This window comes from Typha latifolia, chromosome 15, assembly GCF_019914945.1.
Source record: "Typha latifolia isolate L0001 chromosome 15, TyphaL0001v2, whole genome shotgun sequence".
Lineage (NCBI taxonomy): Eukaryota > Viridiplantae > Streptophyta > Magnoliopsida > Poales > Typhaceae > Typha > Typha latifolia.
The window spans coordinates 4,353,875-4,372,054 of NC_133100.1; the positions used below are offsets into that span (position 1 = coordinate 4,353,875).

Below are 18,180 nucleotides of genomic sequence, written 5' to 3' on the forward strand. Positions count from 1 at the left end.
TATTGAAAATGTAGGGTGTGAACCATAAACATGTGAAAAGGCAGGGTATTAAAAGCAAATTTAAGTTAGGCTAGAAAGTTGCTTAGGTGCTTTGTGAAGTATAGATTTAATTTTAGGCCAAGTTGTTGGCTTGTTTGGCATCTCGGTCTCCATTAGTCCTGTAGTACATTTTTAATCTTTTGTATAATTGGTAAAGCTCTTTTTTTTTCTTGTGAAACAAGTGGAACTTAATATTATACCAATTGAACCGGTGCTGCTGAGCCTTTTGACCATCGAAGCACTATTTGTTGGTATATAATAAGCAAAGTTAATTTCAATTGGAGAGAACCAACTCCTATCTTATACTTTTCTTTGACATGTGGTTAACTCTTAATTTGTTTTAGTTCTACAACCAATTTCTAAAGGGTTGAGTTCTTCAAGTTTTAGCAATCTTGATAGGTTAAAGCTTACCTTAACAACCATAGTCTGGTTCGGTTGTAAATGCTGAGAATAAGAAACTCTTTTTCCTCATAAATGCAAGGTACTTTTTGCAAATAGTGTAAAGTGAGTGTTGGAACCACAAAATCACTTAATATGTATAATGTTATACGCAAATCCTCCAAAATTTTAAATTATATTTAAGTATATGAGCCTTTTCAAACCTTAGGCCAGAATTTCTTCTGTGTAATTTTTATGTTAATTCCTCCTTGTATTGTTAGAGGAAAAACTATTCATGTACTAAAGTAAATATGCCACTGCTATATGGCCAAGTTTCTGAGTTTATGCCATTTAAATTATATGCTATGATCAGTTGAATTTTTTTCTTGGTTAAGGAGTTGGGTGCGGCAAATTCAGAATATTCAAAAAAGAGATTTTTCTCCTGAGTTCTAGTGTCCAGCAACTTCCTTTCAGTCTCTTTCTGCCTTTTGTTTCGAATCATTATTTAGTTGATAATTTCTCTCAAGACTCTTACTTTTTGTTGAGGTAGATTTTTTAATGAATGACCTTATCTGATATATAAGACATTTGTTTGTAACAGGGATGAAAACCTTGTCTTTTAACATGAATTCCCTCTTACTGTTTGCGGGATCAACTTCTGGCTATGCTCATTGTTGGGACTTTCGGTTAGTATCAATCACATAGCTATATATTGATGCCAAAAGTTGCATGAGGATAGATTTCCTCTTGATTTTGTTTTTGACAAGTAACCATGTAGATGATCATTGTTATTCCCCATCCCTTGTTTCATGGGGGAACCTTCATTTAGAGTTGCAACTGTGAAACAAGGAGCACCAATCAAAGGCTGCTTTATTTTGGCAGTTTAGTATAGGGAGACTCAATCTGCTGCAGTCATCCTTAGTTCCTTACATGTGCCTATAGTAGAGGAAGGCATCCTAAGTGTATTAGTCGGCTGCACTAGTACTTTCAGTAGTTAAGGAACCAGATTGCACAGTAAATCTCATTAATTTTACCTTGCCAAGCTGGTTGATGAATCTGGAGATTAGGTTATTGCAAAAATCTTCTGTGAAAAACAATTTGGACAATTGCTGATTTGAGTCTGTAGTGTTTGTCCCCTTTTGTTTTTGTTTGTTTGTTTCTATTTCTTTATAAGGGAATTTGGATAGTTAATCTTGTTCTATTTATTTTCTTTAATTGCCACAACATAGTGAATGGCCTAGTTGGATGGTAATTGGGCTGTTTGTTTGGAAATAGTAAATGGAGCACTATGTTTGTTGTTGATGAGAGCAGTTTAAAATTGCAAAGTTTTAAGTTTGTATCAATGTAAAGATATCTTCTTTTTGGGGGTATTTGACCAAATCAGGCCTCCTCAAACTCACTAATTCAGGACAAATATGCAAGTGACTAAATTAAGAGAAATCAGCAAATAGACAATTTAAATAAAAGCAAGCTGGTCAAGTAGAAGCCCTCTAAATAAACATATGAAGCTATGCTATAGTATTTGGTACAAGCAAGTTGACTTGCTTCCAAGAAAATGATTTAGATTGTTCGAATCATAGAAGATTCCTCTTACTAGTTCCTCTAGTTGAAATTGAAATCAAAATTACTATAAAGAAGATGGTAAATTAAGGCTAACAGATACCCAATTTTATAGGTTTTTGTGCAGAAAATTGATAAGTTTTATGAAATTCCAATAAAGACTATTAGCAACAATTGATCTACGAATAACAAGTTAGATGTGAGGTCCATAAAGAAGTTACCGGTTGTTATACCTGTCAATTGAGTCCGAAACAATGAGAAGATAAAATCCAATCCAGAAGCCTGTGCCGAGACTGGATCTAAAAAAAGATCTGAAATAAAATCTGATCCATGATTGGAAGCCTATGCTGAAACTGAATCTAAAGATGTTACAAATCTGATTTAGACCGATCTATTCGTAGAAAAATTCTAAGAATTTTATGGATGATAGCCTCACGAGTTAGGGATCTTTTGTCTCTCATTTCACGTGATTCAGGACGAGCTGAAAAGTTAAAAATAAAACAGCAGGGAAAGGTCAAAATTTGGACATTGGTAATTTTCGATGTTGCGGCAGCTATAGGAGGGTGACGGATAGCCAAGGATGGTGATGAACGGCTGTAAAGTAAGGTAGCTCATGAAAGAAGATGGTGGCTAGGGTTTGGAACTTAGAAGTGATACACGATTAAGATCTACTACGATAACAAAGATGATCTAAATAGCTAAACTCAATATTCATTCTACTATGATAACTAACCTATGACTTCTCATATTTATTGGAGTATAATTATAGTAGGTCGGATCCAATTTACCCTATTGGGCTTACATCTGTTTTATTTGAAATTTAAAGGAATAAGCAAAATCTAACTAACTCGATTCGACTTCACTCGATTAACTTAACTACCATAGTCGGATTGTCACGACCCGAAATAGGAATCATGACCGACCATGCACCTCAATATGCTTGAGATACACAAAACCTTATTAATACTTCCTAAGTGTACAATGGCAAGAATAAATAAACGAAGAAGATCTGCTTTATTAAATTTAAACTAATTGCAATAATTATAAAATAATGTCATTGTTTTTGTCTCTAAACGAAATAAATTTAACTTCTAATCTAAATCATAAAATCCAAAAGAGCGGAAAACTAAATAGGTGGATTCTAAGTGGAGTTGGAGTCCGGGTACGTCTCGCTTAGTTGCCACGCTGACTATTACCTGAGATAGATAAATAAATAAATAAAAAGAAATCCATGAGCCAACAATTATAGCTCAGTGAGTGGAATCCACTCGAAAACTAAATAAATTCTAAATATTATTAATGTTGAATAAAATAAAATAAAAATTAAAAATCAACAATATACATAACAATTTGCAATAAGCATGCTCTTTAAATAATGACAATGATAACGATAGAGAGTCACAACTTGTAACTTGCACGATTTCAACATATTAACATCTTTTTAATATTTGTACTGTCATATGTCTTAATGGGTCTATACCCTGTGGATCTATATGAATTAGAAATCACTTCGAGATGACACTCGAGATTTTTCTTCATAGCTGATCCGGTTAGGGTCATCAGATGGTATCACCATGTGATCAATACATTCTGTATTTTCTACTAACCATTGAGAGAAGTTAGAGTCACCTAGAAAATTTCTTATTCATCCTAGGACTGTTCCCTAATCCCGCCAGAGTCATCTAAGAAAGTCACCGCAGTGATATGATTTTAGCCTTTCCCCTGGACTTCCAGATAGACTTGAGTTACCACAAAAAACCGCAAACGATTTATACCGTGACTGTTCTCTAAGTCGTATCAATACTAGTCTTATTTTTCTTTTCACTAAAATTTAATATTTGCACAAGGTATGGCGATGCACCGAGTATAAGATTAAATGCACACAGAAAATGCAACAATTAAATTTGCACGTAAGGATGAAATAAATAATTTTTACACAGGAAAATTACATGGTCGACAAAGGTACGAAATATAATAAAAATAAATATGTGAGTGAACCCACTCACCTGAGTCTAGGCAAGACAACTGAATCTCAAATCCTTAGCTCACATGCTAAAAATCACCACCTTTAATAATAAATAACAATAACATTTTTAAATAAAAATTATTAAAAAATTTCTACAATTTAACTCAAAAATTAATAATTTGGGCCAAAATAAGCTCAAATCAGTTGGGCTGGGCTGCAATTGGCCCGTAGCCCACCCAACCAATTCTTAAATAGATTGGGCCCAAAGCCCAATCCAATTAAACTAATGGAACCGGGTCAGGTTCCTTGGATTCGGATCCAACCCAACCCGAATCCAAAAACTTAAAAGGGAGAAGGCTAGACTCGGGTTGCCCGAGTCTGCCTCCTCCAAATCGAAAAAGAACTGAGGGGCAAGAGAGAGAGAGATAAAGAGAAAGAAAGAGAGAAAGAGAAACGCCGGCGGCCATCGCGGGTGACGGTTCGTCGACCGCGCCCTAAGTTCCTGACACCCACACGATGCCGTCGTCCTCGCGAGGTGGAGAACCTGCGAACGATGATCGACTTCATGGCCAATGGCGACCGGAGCCACAAGGGCTCCAAAGGTGAACGCCCACGGCATGAGGCCAATGGCAAGACGCTTCTAGTGATGGAGCGGCAGCGGCCCGAAGCCGCCAGCCGGTGTGACTCGCCGACGAAGCCAAAATCTCACGAATTAGGTATTTTCATTTTATTTTATTAAACTGAAATTAAATTTGAGGGGTGGGAGAGGGCTTACTAAGGAGTCCCGTGGTGGTCTCTGATGGCTCCGGTGGCACTCCGGCATGCCGATTCCACGGCGTGACTCCGATAGTGAGAAAGAAGAAAGCAAAGGAGAAGAGGAAGAAGAGATGAGGCTGAGGGGATTAAGGAGAGAAAAAAATTAGGGTTTAATTTATAGAGCAAAGATCCAAATCTAAATTAGATTTGGATTCGGTGAGATTTTCTGTGACTGCCTCGTCGCGTGCCGGAGAGGGAGAGGGGAGGGGGCTGCACGTGCACCCTCCTCTCTCTCAACACTTTTTTTTTAGTTCTTACACGGATCATAACAATCCACCCATTAGCCTATCTGGCGTCGCACTCGGGATTTATGCAGGTCCAGTGTTTTGAAAATCGGTTTTGGCGGCCGCCCCACTATGTGAGTTGGCGTCGGCATGAGCCGGCCAGTGAAGGCGTCAAGCGGCGGCGGCAAGCGAAAGTGTCAAGCAGCGGCTGCGGCAATCAAAGGCTCAAATGCGCCGAGCGGCGGCTAGGGGTGTCAAAATAAACAAGTGGCTCGGGCTCGATTCGATTGAAGCTTGGGCTCGGTTCGGTTGAAGCTCGGGCTCAGCTCGGCTCAGCTGAAGATAAGCTGAGCCTGAGCCTCATTTAAGGCTCGAAATTACTTTCGGGCCGAAATCAGTTCGCTCAGGCTCGGCTCGATAGGCTCGGTATATATATCGAGCACTATTCACACAAACACTGTCATCAATTCCTAAATCTTTTCACGCGCTTACCTCTTGAGTCCCTCTCAAATTACCGCCTCGTCGTCCTCCACCGTTAATAAGCTCGACAAGCTTCCTCATCCTCTACCGTCAATAAGCTCGGCAAGTCTCATCGTCCTCATCCGTCGTCAGCAAGCGTCATCGTCCTCCTCCGTCGTCGGCAAGCCTTCTTCTCCGCCATGCCGTACAAAGCTTTCACTCTTCGAAGTTCACTTAAGAACTCGACATTGGTCATGTGGCACATCTGACAACTAGGGCATGGCCTTACACGACGAACCCTGACATCACTCCATCACCGTGGCAGTGCTAGTGGAGATGGTGGCCAAATCACCACATCGGTGTCAACATGGAGTGCCATGGAGAAGACTCCATCTAGTAGCCGCTGCCTGCTGTCGTTCCAAGCCAAGATGAAATCCTCGACGGCTTCCTTATCCTTCTCGCTGTTGATTTGAGGCATTCTCGAAAAGAAGAGACCAGATTAGCTGAAGGCGTAGGGGAAAAGAGTTGGAAACCTGAGGTTGACGGTGTCAAGACCCGAGATCGGAATCGAAGCCTTACTAATATTTTCTAAGTGTACAATGGCAAGGATAAATAAACGAAGATATATTTTATTAAATTTAAACTAATTGCAATGAACATAAAATAATGTTATTGTTTGAGTTTCTAAATGAAATAAAATTAACATTTAATATAAAACATAAAATTCAAAAGAGAGGAAAGGTAAATAGGTAGGTCTTAATGGAGGTGGGGTCTGGATGCATCTCGCTCAGTCGCCACGCTGACTATTATCTAAGATAATAAATAAATAAAAAATCCATGAGTCAACAACTATAGCTCAGTGAGTGGAATCCACTCAAAAACCAAATAAATTCTAAAATTTTATAGTGTTAAATAAAACCTAAGATCAACGATATACATAACAATTTGCAATAGGCATGTTCTTAAATAATGACAATGATAATAATAGATAGTCATAACTGGTAGCTTTGCACGGTTTCAACATATTAATATCTTTCCAATATTTATACTGTCATTTGTCTCAATGAGTCTATACTCTGTGGATTCACATCAACTAGAAGTCACCTCGAGATGACGCTCGAGACTTTTCCTCATAGCTGATCCAGTTAGGGTCATCAGATGATATCACTATATGATCAACACTCCTTGTTAGGTTAGAGTTGCCTAGGAAATTTCTCATTCATCCTAGGACTGATCCCTAAGCCCGTTAAAGTCACATAAGAAAGTCACTGTGGTAATTTGATATAGGACTTTCTTCTGGACTTCTAGATAGACTTGAGTCACCACGGAAAATCGCAAGCGATCTATACCGGGACTGTTATCTAAGTCATACCAATACTAACTTTATTTTTCTTTCACTAAAATTTAATATTTGCATAAGGCGTGACGATGCACTGAGTGTAATGATTAAATGCACATAGAAAATGTAACAATTAAATTTGCACGTAAGGATAAAATAAATAATTTGCATATAGTAAATTATATGGTCTGACAAAGGTACGAAGTATAATAAAAAATTAAATATGTGAGTGAACCCACTCACCTGAGTATATGCAAGACAACTGAAATCTCTAATCTTTAGCTCACGTGCTAAAAATCACCACCTCTAATAATAAAGAACAATAAAATTTTTATACAATTTAACTCAAAAAAACCAATTTGGGCCAAAACAAGCCCAATCGGTTGGGCTGGGCTGCAGTCGGTCCGTAGCCCACCCAATCATACACTTAAATGGATTGGACCAAAGACCCAATCCAATTAAGTTAATGGAACCGGGTCGAGTCCCTTGGATCCGGATCCAACTCGACCCGAATCCACACTTAAAGGAAGAAGGCCAGACTTGGGTTGCCTGAGTCTGCCTTCTTCAACCTGAAGGGGGATCGACAAGGGCAAGAGAGAAAAAGAGGGGAGAGAGAGAGAGAGAGACCGGCGGCCACTATGGGCGACAGTCTATCAACCGCGCCCTAAGCTCCCCGACACCCTCGCGATGTCACTGTCCTCACGAGGTGGAGGAGAAATCGCGTATGGTAATCGACTCCATGGCTGACGGTGACCGGAAGCAACGAGGATCTAAAGGTGAATGCCCACGGCATGAGGCCAACGATAAGAGGCTTCCAGTGATGGTGCGGCAGCGACCCGAAGCCACCGGTCGGCATGACTCGCCAACGAAGCCGAAATCTCACAAATTAGGTATTTCTATTTTAACCTATTAAATTGAAATTAAAAGTGAGGGGTGGGAGAGGGCTTACCAAGGAGTCACGTGGTGGTCTCCGATGGCTCCGGCGGTACTCCGGCAGGCTAATTCCACGACGTGACTCCGACAGTGAGAAAGAAGAAAACGAAGGAGGAGAGAAAAGGGAGGAGGCTTGGGAGGTTAAGGAGAGAGAGAATTATGGTTTAATTTATAGATTAAAAAAATCCAAATCTAATTTGATTCAGATTCGGTGAGATCTCCGCTGCGCCTCGTCGCATGCCTGAGAGGGGAGGGGAGGGGGTTGCACGTGCACCCTACTCTCTCAACCTTTTTTTCTTTTCGGTTATCACAGACAACAACAATGGAGAAGAAGAGATCAGCAAGGCACCATTCTCGGCGGCGATGAGGGCGAAGAGGCGATCTCTAAGTTAGAGGCAGCTTGAATTTTTAGTTTTATTTAATTTAGCTTTGTTCAGCTTAATTAGCTAGCTTGACAGCTTGAATAGTGCTCTATTAAAATTTGAAATCGGTGTGACGCTTTTTTATTTGATAATTTGATATTATTTTTAGTATTAGAGTTGTATTGTTGTTATATTTATTGGTTAAATTTTAAAATTTCTAGCTTTGTTTAAGTTTTATTTAATTTAACTATTAAAGTTTAATTCAGCTTGAATAGTTAGCTTGGCTCAGCTCAATCCAGCTCAGTTTGAGTATGGCTTGATAATTGGCTCGATTCAGGCTTAAGCTCGGCTCAAGTTCAGCTCGAGTTGAGCTGAGTTGAGCCTGAAGCTCAAAAATAGGCAGTGGCGAGTGAAGGCATTGAGCAGCGGCGGCAAGTGAACGCGTCGATATGGCTTAGCTTAGGGAATATTGTTGTGAGCGTCACCATCGGGTTTGGCCACACAATGGTCATTAGCAGTTGCGGTGGCCACTATAGGCTTGCAGTCGGCTAGTGGAAGCCGACCGTGGTCGTCGACAGTGGTCTTTCGTCCATTTCCTATGTCTGCCACTAGCTTGGCTCGGGTGCGGGGGTCCCGTGGAAGGGACCGGATGTGGTGGTTAGGCTGAGGTGGCTTGGATCTTTGCCAGTTGAAAACTAGGGTTTCGAGCCCTTGCTTACATCGTGGCTAGGGAAGACGACGTCGGGACTTGCACTGGCGGCTACTCCAACGTGCATCGCGGCTAAAGTGGTTGTGGAGCTCTCCTCCATAGGTGGAACTATCTAGCTATGGCTGGGCTGGTTCTGCCATGGGCAACAGTGCTAGTGGTGCAAGTGGGTGGTGTCGAGCTAGGATAGCTGCCGTCAAGGCTTGGAGAACATTTTCGATCCTCTCGGTGCTCTCCGCGGTAGATCTAACAACCTCTTTTATGGATTGATGTATCATCGTCGTCCACACAGGTGGTTCGTCATCGATGATTGCTGGTAGTAGTGGTGCTTGCGTCGAAGAATCTCCTACATTAATGAAGATGAGTTTCTGGTCCTCTATGGCCGCGATCTCCCCTGGGTTGGCTTTAATATCATAGTTACGAACTAAAATTGGACCGATTTGTTCGTACAAAATTTCTGAGATTTTTATGGGGGGTAACCTCACGTGTTAGGAATCTGATGCGTTCTCTGTTTTTGCGAACCTGATGCAGGCGTTCGCAAGAGTGTTCGAACGCGACCTATAGAAATTTTATTTTAATAAAAATAAACAACTAATACAATAAGAAAAGACCCTAACTAAATATATCAGCCCAGCACGCTTCCCCCACCTTGTCCTCAAGATGAAAAGTCGAGAAAACGCTCCAAAATATCAGTTTCCAACTCCCATGTTGCCTCATCGGATGGCTTGCCAAGCCACTCGACTAGAATCTCCATCTCTAATCTAGTATCATGCTATCGTCGGCGCCTAGCAAGTACACAAACTGACTCTATGATCTCTATCTCCTCCAATAGCTCCGGTAGAACTGATCCAACGACCTCATGATCTCCAATCCGCTCCCTTAGCAATGAAACATGGAAGACAGGATGCACTATCAACCCCTTCGGCAGCTCTAAATGATATGCAATCGGACCAATACGGTCTAACACCCGAAACGAGACCGAAGTAGCAATGTGCTAACTTCTGGTTTTGCAAGGTCACCTGTCGATACGGTTGCACCCTCACAAACATCCAATTGTCGATGTCGAACTCCTGCTCCCTATGGCTGCGATCATAAACTTGCTTCATGCAATTTTGAGCAAGTTTAAGGTGGGAACGCAACCTCCTCAATGTGGCGTCTCTATCCATCAAAGCTAAATCCACCTCCGTCCGATCTGCAGATGCCACTGGATCATAAGTGCGTAATGTCGAAGTCATGCATCTATATACCACCTCAAATGGAGTCATACCAATGCTGCTATGGTAGGCGGTGTTGTAAGACTACTCCGCCCACAGTAAGAACTCCAACCATCGTCTCGGCATCTCTCCAACAAAGTACCTCAAGTACTGCTCAATGTGTCGATTGACCACCTTGGTTTGGCCATTCATCTGTGGATGGTAGGCTAAACTGAAGTTCAATCGAGTCCCCTGTAATCTGAAAAATTCAGTTCAAAAGTCGCTCATAAATACACGATCATAATCTGAGACAATAGTGTGTGGCATGCCATGTAACCGAGCAACATCTCTAACAAAAATTTCAGTCACTTGCTTTATCTATCAATCACCATAAAAATAATAGAATAACCACGTACTAGGGGAAGAACCTCTATGAAATTCATAGAAATATCATCCCAAACACGGTTCCGTATAGGTAAAGGTTGTAGTAATCTGGCCAGTTTCAATGTAGTTGCCTTAGCCATTTGACAGACTTTGCAAGCACAAACAAAACTCTTCACATCCCGCCTCAATTCTGGCCACGTGCAACTCTGAGATATCCTTCTTATAAGTTCTCAAGACACCCTCATGACCAGCCTCTAGAGTTTGGTGGAGGTGCTCCAACAATTTCTGCCGCAACCCATTATTTGCGGGCACCCGAATGCATCCGCGGTCCAGCAGCAAACCGCCTCGATTCTCCAACTCTAGATGGCGCTCCGGATCATCCATCACCTCCTATAACAATCTCAAAATATTTGGGTCAAATGTACATGCATACCTCAGCTCATCAAGAAAAGGAAAAGTGGAAGAAGAATAGGCTGCAAACTCGACGGTATCGGGTTGGCGTGATAATGCATCCGCCGCTCTATTTTCCGTTCCTTTCTTGTATTGAATTTAATAATCATACCCCAGCAATTTTGTGACCCATCTTTATTGTGCCGGAGTGTGAATACGCTGTCCCATAAAGTATGGAAGGTTCCTTTGATCGGTTCGGATAATGAATTGCCTACTAATCAAATAAGGCCTCGCATTTGTCACCGCATGCAAAATTGCCAACATCTCTCTCACAGGTAGATAATTGCTAAGATTTTTGTGATAAAACTTTGCTAAGAAAGGCAATAGGACGTCCTCCTTGAATTAGTACAGCTCCTATGCCAACTACCAATGCATCACATTCTATAATAAACACTTTGGTGAAGTCCGATAGCGCTAAAACGGGTGCTGTCGTCATTGCTGTTTTCAGTTTTTTAAAGGTTGTAGTGACTTCATCCGTCAATCTAGAAGAGTCCAACAAAGAAGTGCAAAGAGCAGCGATCTTGCCATACCCGACGATGAAGCGGCGATAATATCCGGTCAGCCCCAAAAATCCTCGCAATCCGGTAGTGGTAGTAGAAATAGGCCAAGCGATCATGCATGCCACCTTTTGAGGATCCGCCGCTATACCTTCCGCTGAGATGATGTAGCCTAAATACTCTACTTGTGGTACTCCTCATAGGCACTTGGGCTTCTTGATCTTCAACTGGTTTTGCTTCAATAAATTCAGCACATTCTCCAAATGCCACCAATGCTCCAATTTAGTCCTGCTATACACCAAAATGTCGTTAAAGAATACCAAAACATACCTTCGCAATATAGGCCGAAATATATCATTATGAGGCCTTGAAAAGTAGCTAGAGCATTGGTGAGACCAAAAGGTTTCACCCGGAACTCGTAATGCCCATCTAGAGTCCGAAATGTAGTCTTGTGCACATCCGCCAAGTGAACTCTAATTTGGTGATACACGACCCTCAAGTCAAGTTTGTTAAATATAGTCACCCCTATAAGCTCGTCCAGCAGCTCCTCTATAACCGGAATGGGGTACCGGTCTTCTTGACGATTATAGCGTTTATTGCCCAATAGTCGACACAAAAACGCCATGTCCTATTCTTTTTTTGCATCAATAGCACGGGCGATGAGTATGAGCTATGACTTAGTTGAATGAGGCCTTGCTCCAACATCTTAGCTACCATCTTGGAGATAACCTTCTTTTGCACATGTGGATACCGATATGGCCTTACATTCGCCGGTGCAGCTTCGGGCACAATCTCTATGCGGTGGTCCGCCGTTTTCCTTAGTGGCAACTCCTTTGGTTCCTTAAACAATCCAGCAAATTTGTCTAATAAATTAGACAACTCGATAGTAGTATCTAAACTTATTTGAGACTCGTCTCCTGCCTGGTCCTAATGAAGAAGATAGGCCAAATCAATTGCACATGGCAGCCCCACCATCGGCTGCATCACAAGAATCGGCGGAGATCGAACGCTATCAAGCCACACATCTTTGTTTCCTTGCTTAAATTTCATCCACATGCTCCGGAAATCAAAAGTGACGGGTCCCAAGCTTTGTAACCACTAAGTGCCAAGAACAATGTCCGTTCCTCGTAGCGCCAACGGATATAAGTCCACAATGATGTCGTGTTCTTACACCCGAATACTGACCCAGTGACACAAGCTCTCTGCCTTAAGCTTTGTGCCGTCTCCAATAGCCACGTCAAACTCCATGGTCGGTTCAGCATCCAAACCCAATCTCCTCACTAACCTCTCGTCTAGAAAGTTGTGTATTCCCGGAATCGATGACGATGTGCACACAATGCTTTCTAATGAGTCCGTCTACCCATAACGTCCTCGGCGCAGAAGTACCCAAATATGCATGCATTGATATTTCAGCTTGGATATCTTTTTTCGTGCCCTCCTCAACGACCTCCTTATGGACCTCCTCTGAACACTCTCCATCAACAACCTCATCATCTTCCTCGAGACCGTCGATGAGCATCACACTCCCGATCGGTTTGGAACACCGACGACCAGGAGTGAAACGTTCATCGTATTGAAAGCAAAGGCTCTTCGCTCTTCGCTCCTCAACTTGGGTAGGCGTGAGAGTTCAAACAGGGGGTCTTGTGCCTCCTCTAACACTGGAAGAATGTCTCAAAGGTGGTCGTGGTCTAGTACTCACAGCCACTGTCTTTGAACCCGCAGAATTTCCCACCGATGTTCTAGGCGCAAACCGTCTATATCGGTTGTCCCAACTTATTTTTGCTGTCATCTTGAGAGCCTTATGTTTTTGCTCCATCCTCACAGCCTTCTCAAAGGCCTCTTCAAGAGTGGTAGGACAAAGTGCACGAATATCTGCATTCCGTAGCCCTGAAATGAATGTACTCATCAATGTCGATTCGGGCCAAGGTGTCTTACAACGACTATTAACTCTTTCAAATTCAGCTTGGTACTCCAATACGGTCGTCCTCTGAACCATCTTTCTTAATGTGGCAGTAAAATCTTCATATGCCGCTATCCCAAATCTGCGTGTAATCCTCCTACAAAAGTCAGCCTAACCGGTAAATCCTCTATCATAAATAACTGATCTATACCAATGCAATGCCGTTCCTTAGAGATGAAAGCTTGCTATGAGAAAAGGGTTGAGAGAGGAGGGTGCATGTGCTCTGCACATGCAAGCCCCTTCCTTCTCCCTCTTCGACACGCGATGAGGCGTAGCGGAGATCTCGCCGAATCCAAATAAAATTGGATTTGGATTTTTTTTAATCTATAAATTAAATCTAATTTTCTCTCTCCTCAATCCCTCCCCCCGCCATTTTCCTTTTCTTCTTCTTCTCCTCCTTCGTTTTCTTCTTTCTCACCGTCGGAGTCACGCCATGGAATCAGCCTACCGGAGTGCCACTAGAGCCATCGGAGACCACCACATGACTCCTTGGTAAGCCCTCTCTCACCCTTCAACCTTAATTTCAATTTAACAGGTTAAAATAGAAATACCTAATTTGTGAGATTTTGGCTTCGTCGGCAACTCACGCCGGCCGGCTGCTTCGGGTCGTTGTTTCTCCTCCACTGGAAGCCTCTTGTCGTTGGTCTCGTGCCATGGGTGTTCGCCATGGAGCCCTCGTTGCTCCAGTCGTCATTGGCTTTTGAATTGGCCGTCTGCGGTGGGTTCTCGTCCACCTCGTGAGGATGGCGAAGTCGTGAGAAAGTCGAAGGGCTTGAGGTGTGGTCGTTGAATCGTCGTCGACAGGGTCGCCGGCGATCACTCTCTCCCTCAATTCTTCTCTTCCTCGTGACGGTCGCGGGAAGGGAAGGATTTGGTTGGGCTCGGGTTTAACCCGAGCCAACCCTTTTCTTATGAGTTTCGGGTTCAAGTTCGAGTTTGGATTTCGGATCCAAAGACTCGACCCGAATCACTTAAATTGGGTGGGCTGCGGGTGTAGCCGAATTCATTGTTTTTGCTGGGCCTTGGCCCGACCCGATTAGTTTTTGGAGTGGGTCGGGCTAGCAGTAGCCTAGCCCAATCCAATGGGTAATTTAATCTATTTTAGTTCTTAAATTTTAGAAATATTAATATTATTCAAATTAAAATTTTATTATTATTTATTATTAAAGGTGGTGATTTTTAGCACGTGAGCGAGAGATTTGAGATTCCAATTGTCTTGCCTAGACTCTGGTGAGTGGGTTCACTCACATTTTTATTTTTATTATATTTCGTACTTTTGTCAGACCATGTAAATTACTGTATACAAATTTATTTATTTTATCTTTACGTGTAAATTTAATTATTACATTTTCTGTGTGCATTTAATCATTACACTCAGTGCATCGCCATATCTTGTGCAAATATTAAATTTTAGTGAAAAGAAAAATGAGACTAGTATTGGTACGACTTAGAGAACAGTCCCAGTATAAATTGCTTGTGGTTTTCTGTGGTGACTCAAGTCTATTTGGAAGTCCAGGGAAAGCCCTATATCAGATAACCGCGGTGACTTTTTTAGGTGACTCTAGCAGGGTTAGGGAACAGTTCTAGGATGAATGATAAATTTCTTAGGTGACTATCATTTCTCAACGATTAGTGAAAAAATAGGGTGTTGATCACATAGTGATACCATCTGATGATCCTAACCGGATCAGCTATGAAGAAAAGTCCCGAGCGTCATCTCGAAGTGACTTCTAGTTGATGTGGATTCACAGGGTATAGACCCATTGAGACAAATGACTAGTGTGAATCAATTTAGGATCCACACTAGTCTTTTCGCTTTCAAGCTCTACAGGTTTTGCAAGTCGGTGATCTCAGTCCTTCCATCCCTTCCTTTGCTGTTTTGCTAACCTGGGGTGCAAACTCCTTGTGGCTCCTGTATTGATTCCTCGGCCAGCTATGCATGGGCCTGCCTAAGGTGTATATCTCATTGGCCTTCTATAGACCAAGCAAGCACCAAGGACCAAAGGTAGTCACCTCCTTGACTTAGTCGTGCATCCCTGCTTGGTGGGCACAAGGTATCCTAGCTCCTCCCATAGCCACCCTTGTTTGACAGCTTGGTTGCCAGCATAAATCCGAATAACATCCAGGTTTCCCCAGTAGGAGTGATAATCATGTGCGCCACAGAAAGAGAGGCCGCCACAACGTCAATCCAACCGAGGTCTGTCTTCGAGAAGAGGATGCCCCCATTACTGGTACTGCAAAGGAGGACCAACACCGGCCAAGTGCAATAGCCACTTTCTTGGCTTTGCCTGCATCTGCATGAGTTTCCACTGGCTACAAAAGGTCCAGCTTTAAGTCTTTGGTCATTTCCCAACACTAGGGGGAAGAGGAGCAACCTCAGACCACCCGGCCCTGTTTGGGTTCTGGTGGTATCTAAAGCTCTGGCTGATCAAGCATATGGGTATCTACCTTATGGCTAGCAACTTGAGGACCAGCATTCTCTAGCGGATCAGGACCAGGGAGTTGATCTCTTTAGAGTCCAGCTCCATCTCTCCCCCATTCTCTAGCGGGGCTGCCAGCAAGGCTCTTTTGAGGTTTTGCACTGCCTTGTCATGCTGCTCTAACGGCCAGGCAGTACTAGCGGAGTCTTGGGGCCCAGAATTTTATGTTCCTAATAATAATAAAGCGTCAATGAAATCAGCATTTTATGTCTAAGAATAAAGTGCTTTACAACTTATGAAAACGCAAATGAGTTTAGTGTTTTTTTGCTAGGACTATGAAGTGGCAGTTGAGGTGTTCAAATTAGACATGTTTTGTTATTAAATTGGAGGGGTGGACTATTTGAGTAAGGCCTCATTTAAAGGGACTTTTATCTATAAGTTAGGTCCATTATTCATGGTTTGTTGCCGAACACAACCAAATTTGTACAACTAATATCGTGGTTAACATTCCCATGATATTACTAATACCATGGATCTCAACCCCCTTATTCTTATTTTTCTGTTCAACTTAGAGTTGGAATGAAAGAGAGGACTCTCTATCCTAGTATTGGAATTTGGAACCAAACACAAAAGGATAGCTCCTCCAAACCATAAATAAATATGAATAACACTATCCATTAATTACTTTATTCTTCAACCAAATAAGGCCTAAATAGGTCAACGAGGAAGACCAGTTTTGTCAAAAACTCTTTTTTGAGGTAAAACTTTGGATAAACTTTCCCTTAGAAAATGTTATTATCGTCTATACTTTGAAATTTATTTCACTGAGTGTAGCCTTTTAGGTTACTAAGTAATCAAAATCTTAGAAGGAAGTTAGATTATGAAGTTATGATACTATGAACAAATAATATTGGGATCTGACTTTTCCTTTGAAGTGAATTAAAATATAGGCAATTTAATGAGAAAGAAAATATGAGATTACAAGAATTATTTACAAATTATGTTGCTCTGGTATCTGAGATTTCTGGCACATCAAAGTAGGTATGCTGATGTCAAAGTGACTACAGGATAGTGGCTAATCTGATGTAATCTATTTAGTTGTGAAACTATGTTGAACACATTGCTATCTTTACATATTTTGTTAAAATGCCACTGTGTCCATTGAGTTTTAATTCCTATAGTTAAGTAATGGAAATTCACCTGATCTGCTCAGAAAATTAAATTACTTGATAATCTGGACTTTTAGGCTGAGAAGCATAGGTTTTCAAGTAAACTCAGCATAGCTTTCTAATGCAGATTTACACATATCGTTCCACTTTTTTCTCTACTTGACAAACTATTTATAACACATACCTTTAGGACTCTCAAACCTCTATGGGAGACACGAATTAGCCCAAATGTCATCTATTCCGTGCACCATTTGTCAAATGACTTGTCCACGTTAGCAGTTGGTGGTCTTGATGGTATTCTTCGCATTTTAAGTCAGAACACTGGCGAAGTTCTTGCAAGCTTTGTGGTAGATCCTGGAAAGTCGGCAACAATTTCCTCTGAAGCGAGGAAGCGTAGTGTTGAGAAGACAAGAGTTAGATCCCTTGGTGGAGACATCCGCGTGGATAGCATTCCTAGATACTTGCGGCCTCCCATTACATGCCTGTCTGTCGGAATGAAAAAGATCGTGACCACACACAATGAAAATTTTATTAGGTTATGGAGATTCCGAGAGAAACTATGAAAAACTGGTAATCTCTATTTTGTTTGTAATATAATGTAATTGTTACTGTTGGTTTTAAGAGAAATCTTGAAATCCTATCGGTATATCATGAATATATCAATGTTTTGTAGGACTGGAGAAGTAGCAAAAGGAATTGAAGATTTTGTTGGATAAATAAACTCCAATTGAGCCAGGGAGATGCTAACATGTATGGTAGGATAACTGAGGTAATCCTTCCAAGAAACGGACTATAAACAAGCCCCATCGTGCACACAGCGAAATTATGACCTTCTTACTTGTACTACTTTCTTACTCGTAATGTCTCTATACGATGAATTTGTAAAATTCTATCTAATGCTTCAATTTCAGAGATGCTTTCCCAATTTTATCGCCCGTGCTGCAAATCATCAACCACTGCAGTAAAGTTACTAAGAGTAATTAATTCATTGTTCTATTAATTATTGTTGTTTTAAAGCAAATATAATAGACAACATTTGATTAACTTATTTTATTGAATATTAAAGTTTTTGAACATGATTACCAGTCTCCAATTAAAACTAATTACCTATTATGAGTAATTAGTAGAGGTACTCTTAGACCACAGTCCCACTAGTTAATATTGATTTATAACAAATATTAGAGAGAGAAAAAACTACCCTCTAGAGATAATTAATATTCAAGGGCGTAAATTGACATGGCTTTAAATAAATTAGAGAATAACTAATCCACTTGGGCCCATCTAAGGCCTAAAGTAATGAGCTGGGCTGCCACCAATAAAAGGAC

General features: G+C 41.4%; 1 protein-coding gene and 1 long non-coding RNA gene across 4 annotated transcripts in view; one reads left to right on the forward strand and one right to left on the reverse strand.

The window, feature by feature from the left end:
• Positions 1–17,780, forward strand: part of LOC140801808 (F-box/WD-40 repeat-containing protein At3g52030) — a 54,429-nt gene extending 36,649 nt beyond the window's left edge. For 2 of the 3 annotated variants that reach the window (XM_073157106.1, XM_073157107.1), the window contains exons 8-10: positions 1,019–1,103; positions 17,046–17,425; positions 17,529–17,780. In XM_073157106.1, the coding sequence (XP_073013207.1) occupies positions 1,019–1,103; positions 17,046–17,418 (458 nt within the window). In that variant the 3' untranslated portion in view covers positions 17,419–17,425; positions 17,529–17,780. The remainder of the gene's footprint in view (positions 1–1,018; positions 1,104–17,045; positions 17,426–17,528) is intronic. The other variant, XM_073157108.1, reaches the window with a different exon arrangement.
• On the reverse strand, positions 8,239–17,148 carry LOC140801809 (uncharacterized). The gene is made up of 2 exons (XR_012111514.1): positions 17,040–17,148; positions 8,239–11,594 (listed from the first exon to the last, which is right to left on the reverse strand). It is a non-coding gene; the product is annotated as an uncharacterized lncRNA (long non-coding RNA).
• Positions 17,781–18,180: the final 400 nt, after the last annotated feature.